The sequence below is a fragment of the Bombus bifarius genome, unplaced genomic scaffold, assembly GCF_011952205.1.
Source record: "Bombus bifarius isolate JDL3187 unplaced genomic scaffold, Bbif_JDL3187 scf7180000008000, whole genome shotgun sequence".
Taxonomy (NCBI): domain Eukaryota; kingdom Metazoa; phylum Arthropoda; class Insecta; order Hymenoptera; family Apidae; genus Bombus; species Bombus bifarius.
Genome location: NW_022884379.1, coordinates 1,174,082 through 1,181,457, shown reverse-complemented (window position 1 = coordinate 1,181,457; position 7,376 = coordinate 1,174,082). Strand labels below are relative to the sequence as shown.

The 7,376-nt window shown below is 38.1% G+C and overlaps 2 protein-coding genes across 3 annotated transcripts in view; one reads left to right on the top strand and one right to left on the bottom strand.

Moving 5' to 3' along the window:
• Positions 1 to 7,376, bottom strand: part of LOC117206234 (cytochrome b5-like) — a 68,527-nt gene continuing 61,151 nt past the window's right edge. For both annotated transcript variants that reach the window (XM_033445386.1, XM_033445385.1), the window contains one exon: positions 1 to 1,171. In XM_033445386.1, the coding sequence (XP_033301277.1) occupies positions 670 to 1,146 (477 nt within the window). In that variant the 5' untranslated portion in view covers positions 1,147 to 1,171 and the 3' untranslated portion in view covers positions 1 to 669. The remainder of the gene's footprint in view (positions 1,172 to 7,376) is intronic.
• The window catches only part of LOC117206233 (junctophilin-1-like), a 45,829-nt gene continuing 44,146 nt past the window's right edge, over positions 5,694 to 7,376 (top strand). Inside the window, exon 1 of the mRNA XM_033445384.1 lies at positions 5,694 to 6,125. The gene's annotated coding sequence lies outside the window, so the exon portion shown is untranslated. The remainder of the gene's footprint in view (positions 6,126 to 7,376) is intronic.

Sequence of the window (7,376 nt, the reverse complement as noted above, 5' to 3'; positions counted from 1 at the left end):
TCCAGTTCAATGCCTGAAATAACAAGTTGAAAGTCATTCTACATTTAGAGTGTTTTGAACTATAATAAATGTATTTTTAAATCCTACGTTATAAACAGAAAGAATAGAAATTCGTAGAATTTATAACATTTAAACATTTCATCATCCACTACAATTATGCGACGCGATATTGATTTCGTAATAAATCTATTTCACAAATATAGCGATGTGCTTGTGCTTGTGCTTATATTCGCAGTTTAAGTATCAAAAGATGATAAAACATTAACATTAAAGATACGTTTCTTTCGTCGATTTAAGGAACGACTTCATAAAATTTCTTTATTCTATTACTGTAAAAAGAGAACGTAGGAACTTGATACACTTAATACAGATATTTAATGGCGTAATGCATAAAAGGACGGCAGCGCACGGAAAAATTCGTCGTAAGACTAAGAGTATCGGGAAAACTGAAATTAGCCTTGGTCTTTGATCTTTACGTCTAATCGCGTAATTATCGCGGTTTGCAATTCCAAAACCTTCATACTGTATAAGATTAATGTTGGGTCAAATTTCACAATTTCGAGATCTTCACACACACACACACACACACACACAAAACACTATATATACTTATAACGTGTCTTTGAACAAAAATCATCTAACAAATAGAATATCAAACGTAATTATACATTAAAGTCCAGCGACTTTGACACCGTTGGATACACGAAAGATTCTTTCTTCGAGCGGAAGTTCACCAATGAGGTATCTCTCTAAGCTCTGCCTCGCCATAGAAGAGTGTCCAGTGCCAATGAACGGCAAAGTCGCGTCTCTGCCAGCGTATTCAAGAATCACGTCTGATCCACCAGGATGGTTCTTCAACAACTCTGTGCAGTCGTAAACAAAATCGTGTATCACGATCCAACAATTGTTAGCAGTGTCATGCCACGCAACTTCGTCCAAGCTAATCATCCTCAGTTGTTGGTTTGGATGTTGGTTTTCGGTCTTGATACACGACGCCAAGTCTTCCTTAGATTTTTTCCATGGTTTCTTGTTGGATTGTTCGGAAGACTCCTCGCATTCTTGGTTTTCCAAGTCAAGGAAATCGCCTTCTTGAGATTTATTGTCCCTGAAATCCAGAGACTGGAAGGTTAGACCGAGGAGATCCATGCTTTTGGTCGCTGCGTTGCTACGTCTAAAAAGAAACACGATCGATGGCTCGCACCACTTCGTTATGTTCGAGAGAACTTAATGATAACTCACGATCATTGGCTGACGCAACATCGCAATAGAAATGAGCGTTAGATAGCTGAAGAGATTTCACGTATTTCAGATGCGAAGTTTTGTGAAATAACAATAACAAGAAAGTTTATGCGGTGGCAAGTAAGACGCGATTAGGCCTCTCGTAAGGATGCAGATTAATTACACTCGAATTGAAATTGAAATAGCGATGACGACAAAGAATTTAAAGAATAAATTCCGGTTTGCTCAATTAATTTGCTTCTAATCACCATCTATTTCTTATTCGAATAAATTAGAGTTTGAATAAGAAGAAATACAGATTTTTGTTGAAACGCGGCTCGGTTCTGAAGAAAATGCACCGCGTTTAATCTTACACGCGATTAATCGTACGTGTTCCTTTGGCAGAATCCAGAGGTAGACTAGATACTAATTGTATATGACTCATGAACATTAATAAATTTCGGCAGGGTTAGAGGTTATCGAGTTTGTTTCTTCATGAATTCAACGAAATCTCGCAAGTGATCCACAAATATTTTTCCGCTATTGAAGTATTTAATTTGAAATAATTAATAACTTGAAATTATACGAATTCGATGCAATTTGAAAAAATTCAATCCCCTAAAGAAGAAGAGATTCTCTACGATCAATAAAATAAAGTTATGATGAAGAAAATGAAAGAAGTAAATGGAAGACTCAATGTGTCTGATAGAACATTTCTCGATAATCTCGTGAATTTGCTTAATTGTTTTAAAACGAAGATAAATCTTGTCACTTAAAAAATAATAAATTCAACGTTCGATACTTTCTCACTTGATGTAATTTCCATTTGATATTTCATATCGCACATGCAGTGAAGAATATCATTTTTTAAATTTAGTCGTAAAACTAGCGAGACTTTTTTTATGGCTATGACTACAAAATAAACGATACACTTAGATTTACTATCTAACTGTTATCAGATTTATCGTCGAAAATCGATTTTTATTAAATTTACGATTGATCGAAAAATCAACAATAGTGATTACTTTCGTTCATGCTCCCGATTTTTCTCCATTCCCTTTAACTATTTACACGAGTTCTCACCTATGAGACACTGCACGTAGTACTGGACACTGCCTAGAAATCAATCGGGGGCAAGGGAAAATAATTCTATTACCGGTTGAAATCCGATGCATACAAGTTAGTTGTTCCCTGACTAGACTTTGCCTTGGCTATCCAATGGCGTAGCGATTCAATGTTCGTGATAAATTATGAATTTAACTATTTAATCAAACCATCTGATCTAATTAAGTTAATTTCTGATCCATTTTCGTATTTTTACGAATATTTTAAAACATGGATTATTGGTCAAAAGTTCCGTAGAAATTAAGAATTTTAAAAAAAGTCACCTTAAAATTCAGTAATATTAGGAAATTCCTTCAGGAAAGATTTACGAAAAGAAAAGAGATGACTATTGATAAATGTAGCGTTTCAAAGAAATATCTGCCTCGAGCTCTGCTACTTTAGAAAATTATTTCGTTAGAAATTTATCGAAAGAAGATAAAGTGCTCGATAGCGCTTACTTTGTTATTTTAAAAAAATAATCGGTTTAGGTTTTTCTTTTCTTCTTATGAAATTATTTCGTTTGAAATTAATCGAAATACAGGAAACTACTATCGATAATTGTAATATTATTCGATAGGAATTTTAATTAGTAATAAAATTAAAACAAATCTCGATATGGATACAATTGGGAAAATAATTTCAAATTTTTCACCTGTATTGGGAATCGACTTTTGAGTATACAAACGTGAATTTATTCTTGAGTTCTTACTTTCTGTTAGTGTCAACCGTTGCATTCAACTTTGCAGGAGAAAGTACATCAAAGTATCTTTATCAGCGAGATTTCTCACATTTCTTAGAGAAACACGTGAAATTATGTAATCCTCAAGAAATGTATTATATTTTTTTATACGTTTTTATCGAATACAAAGATTTGTCACTAAAATGTACATATATTGCTACTGACTTCTTGCTCGTGAGATAAATCTGGTTCACATTTAGCTACGTCAATGATAGCGTGTAATCTGACAAGTTAGCGGTTATGCGATGGTAGAAATAGAAACACCATAAATTACGATACAGCTTTTTGAAGCGTAGATATGTCGATGAATGATAGCTGATTTAGGAATGTAACGTTTTATTCTTATGCTTATTAACAACTAATTAACTATATTATAAATACATATGTAATTAGCTTCTCAGCTCCGTTAATTATCTATAATCTGATTTTTATTCGCTCATAAGAGGATAAGATTTTAATTCTCATGTTTCATTAGGATGATTATTATAAGAACATAGCACTGTGATAAATAAAAAATAATAGCGATAAATATGTAAAAGGTTATACCTTTTATAAGAAGAATTCACGATTCACTTCGTAATGAAACAAATCGATAGCGATATTACGATTTATGATAATGTCAAACATAATCAATGTCGTAGATTTTAGTTATCTCGAACGATATTTTCTGTTGTAAATTAGCATACGTAACAACGACGAGATAAACTCCAAATTTTTAACTGTTTCCGTAAGATATAATATTCGAAATAAAAATTTACACCGATTCTACTACTAAATATGTATATTAATTGGACAACGATCGAATTACTTAACTATCGCAACAAACGCAATACTGAAAGCGTTTTTCGACAATAAGGATCAACCAATGTTTAAAATATTAAATATATTTCTATAGTGTATTAATATAGTTTACAATGTCATCTATGCATCTTAGAAAAACAAGCAGTGAGAGGGCGTAAAAAGGATGAGAAATGAGAAGAAACATGATAATAAGTAAGGACAGAGTAAGAGAGGAATACAGTCGGTATTTCAGTTCGTGTAACAAAATTTATAGTATGATAATATTTATTATGTATCTCATGTGCACATTTAACTGAGGGTAACTTTCGATGGTAAAATTCGATATTGCAAAGAACATGATCGCCAATCACAGATGAGATGCAGTGCATACGAACACAACAACGGTGGATATCTATTCGAGCTTGGATTTAATGTCGATATTTAACTGTCCGTCGATACAGACGATGTTACCAGTCGCCCTGTGCTGACATCTTGCCAGCAGACGGCAAAATTTGTTTAACAACGATTAATAAACGATATTGTTTTGGAAGAATCCTGTACACTATAAATAAGAAAACAGAATCGTAGTATTCATAGATATTTACTTAAGGATAAAAAATCCTATGTCATTGATAAATTCAAACTTATAATTTAAGAAATAAAAGTGTTTCGTACTTTTCATAACGAATGTAATTTTATCGTAAAATGAAACAATAAGCTACGGTCAACGAGCTCACGTGATCAAGATTCCAAGAATTTATCTAATATTTAAATTGCTCGATCACGAAAAAGATATATTCGTAAATTTATCTGATGTATTGTTATACGGAAGATACGACAATGTGACGGATGAACCATTTCTCTTGTCGATAGTCGAATCTATTGAATTTTACGAAGCGTATTACAGAAGTAATTGCCTTCGATTTTCCAGTAAACGCTGCCACACCTCGATTTTCCATCCAGTGGTCACATATTGTATCCTACATTCGAAATATGTACTACATAGTTAGCTCGACATGCACATAAATGTGTTCTGCCATCCCTCCTTATCCCATCTTCTTGTTTATATGTACTTTCGAGTACGGGACCTGATAGAAGTGAATTCGCTCGAGCCTGAAATTTAGTTCGATCACGTTCGAATTATCGTAACATCCCTCTCCGTAGCTTGTGGAAACCTGCAATGTTCGAAGGTTCTGTTCGCGTTTCTTTCTAATTTAAAACGTTTCGAAATAATTTGCTCTCCGTAACTCCGAAGCTCTGTCGCATGAAACTTCGTTGAAAGTTCGATTGCAAAAGTTTGCCACGACCATTCGGGCAACAATATTTTCTCAATTTCGGGAATGATATTTGAGCTTAAATAGAACGACGCTCTCCACATTGTGCTATTTCAAAAGATAAGCCGAAACAAATGGCATGGAGTTTAGATTAGAAATTTAGATTGGAAGACTGTCAGATTGCTTGAAACTCATATTTAACTATATATAAACTTGTGGAACTATTTTAATTTAAAATTTAAGCGCAACGAGACGAAACCTCGTTCTATCCAAATAACCGAACGAAATCTTTCACATCTTTTAAAAACAATTCATTCGTTGATATCACAGGCCAATTAATCAAACCACAGAAACGCTAAGTGGCAGCTTTATCTAGTAAAAATAATCAAAAACCAGATTCGATTGATATAATGAAAATTCATCGGACAAACTCGCTCACCGTAGGATATCCCGCTCAAGACAGACGGCGCGAACGACGAATCGCGGCCATCGGTATCGAGCAGCGCATGTGTGCTACTCGAGCGGCCGACTCGAGGCGCCACGACGCCGGCGTCGCACGGCGTCGAGGGCAGCGCCGACGGCGATGTACGTTGAGGTGGATAGTCGCAATCATGCCACCACCCTGACGCACGTTCCCGTATCCACGGTGCGTGTACGTCGACGACGCAGAGGTGGAAAACCGAGCCGGAGCCTCCGCAATAAAACGAATCTCGCGGGGCATAGTATACCTGTTTTATTGCGGAACGACACGCGAGAACCGGAAGTGACAGGAAGTGTAGAAGAGTTGAGAACAAGAGAAGACAACTTTACAGCGACGACCAGCGTGACACGATCATCGTACAACGACCACGACGAGGATAGGCAGTGAACGATCGAAAAGGAAGAAGGACCAGGGTCGAGTAGAGCCAGAGACCGGTGCGCAACGGTGGAGAGTAACAGAGGAAGCAACGATCGACGCGTCCACGGTGGCCCATCGATGCCGGAGCGTCGAGACGCCACATCACGGCACGGTATATCGTCGTTTCCGATCTTCTCTATTTCGATCGCATCGTATTAACGGTTAAACTATGAGTATCGTGCACAAGTATACCGCGATATAGTATCGATGAAACGTGCGTCTGGTTGAATGCGTGTGCCTGTGCTGCTGCAGAGGGTTGCATGCGTGAATGCGGTGTGGCGCAGCTGCGAAAGTGCGCTTGACAAGTGCCGTGTGCGGGCCGGGGCGCACGTGTGCGGAAAAACGCACAACGTGTTTTTCCACGGAGCAGTGCGTAGTGCGCGATAGACGACTCGGCCGGAATCGTCCGCGGAAAACTGCACGTGCCGCTCGCGCGGATCGATCGATCGGAAGTGCGAACCCGAGAGAGCTTTAAAATTGGTGGTGTGTTCTGGGTGGAGCGTGTGCAACGTGAATTATGGCGAGAAAATATGAGGATAGTTGGTGAGAAGAATACGTTGAAAGGACTCTAGTTTAGCTTCTTTCTTCTCCCGATGGGTTACGGTGACACGAGCGCCTCACTCTGGCGCGCGCGAGCCGTGTGCTCTAGCCGTGTCCGCTCTATTTCCGTGTGTTTTCTTTAGTGATGCTTGCAGCTGCGCTTCGAATATGATTTTTCCCAAGTATTTTTGGGTCGCGAGTGCGTCGGTTTTCTTCTTTCACGGATCGATCCCGACTCGTCCATTCGCAGGATACCACTAGACGTAAGGATCTTCCTCGACTTGGTCACCGGTGACGCGATATTTCGAGGACTACCAATTCTGCTGCGTGATAATCTCAACTCCGAAATATTTATATCTGCTCTTACCTCGATATAGATCGAGTTTATCGATTTCTCGTTATCCATCGTCCATTAAGCGTATTATAGAATGTTCGGTGATTAATTTTAGCGTGCTTCTCTTTTCCATGATTTCTTGTTTTTACTGGAAAACATTCTGGATGCGCGCGATTACCTGCAGATTATTCCTTTCCACGGACATTTATTACTCGTCTATTATTTATTACTGCAACAAAACTTACAATATCAGAGCGCGTAACGTAAGTTCGCAAGATTCTAAGGAATCCTCAAGCCTCGTGGACGTTACCGACGATTCCTCAGGTGCTTCTGTTCCCGCGTAACGACCGCGTGATAGCCATGACACTATATACATACATAGAACATCGGTATAATCATCAGTGGGTGACACGAGACAAAGATCACGGATACGCACGACGACGATGATGCGATTCGCAGCCACGGTGCGGTCGGACGCGTCCGCAGGTG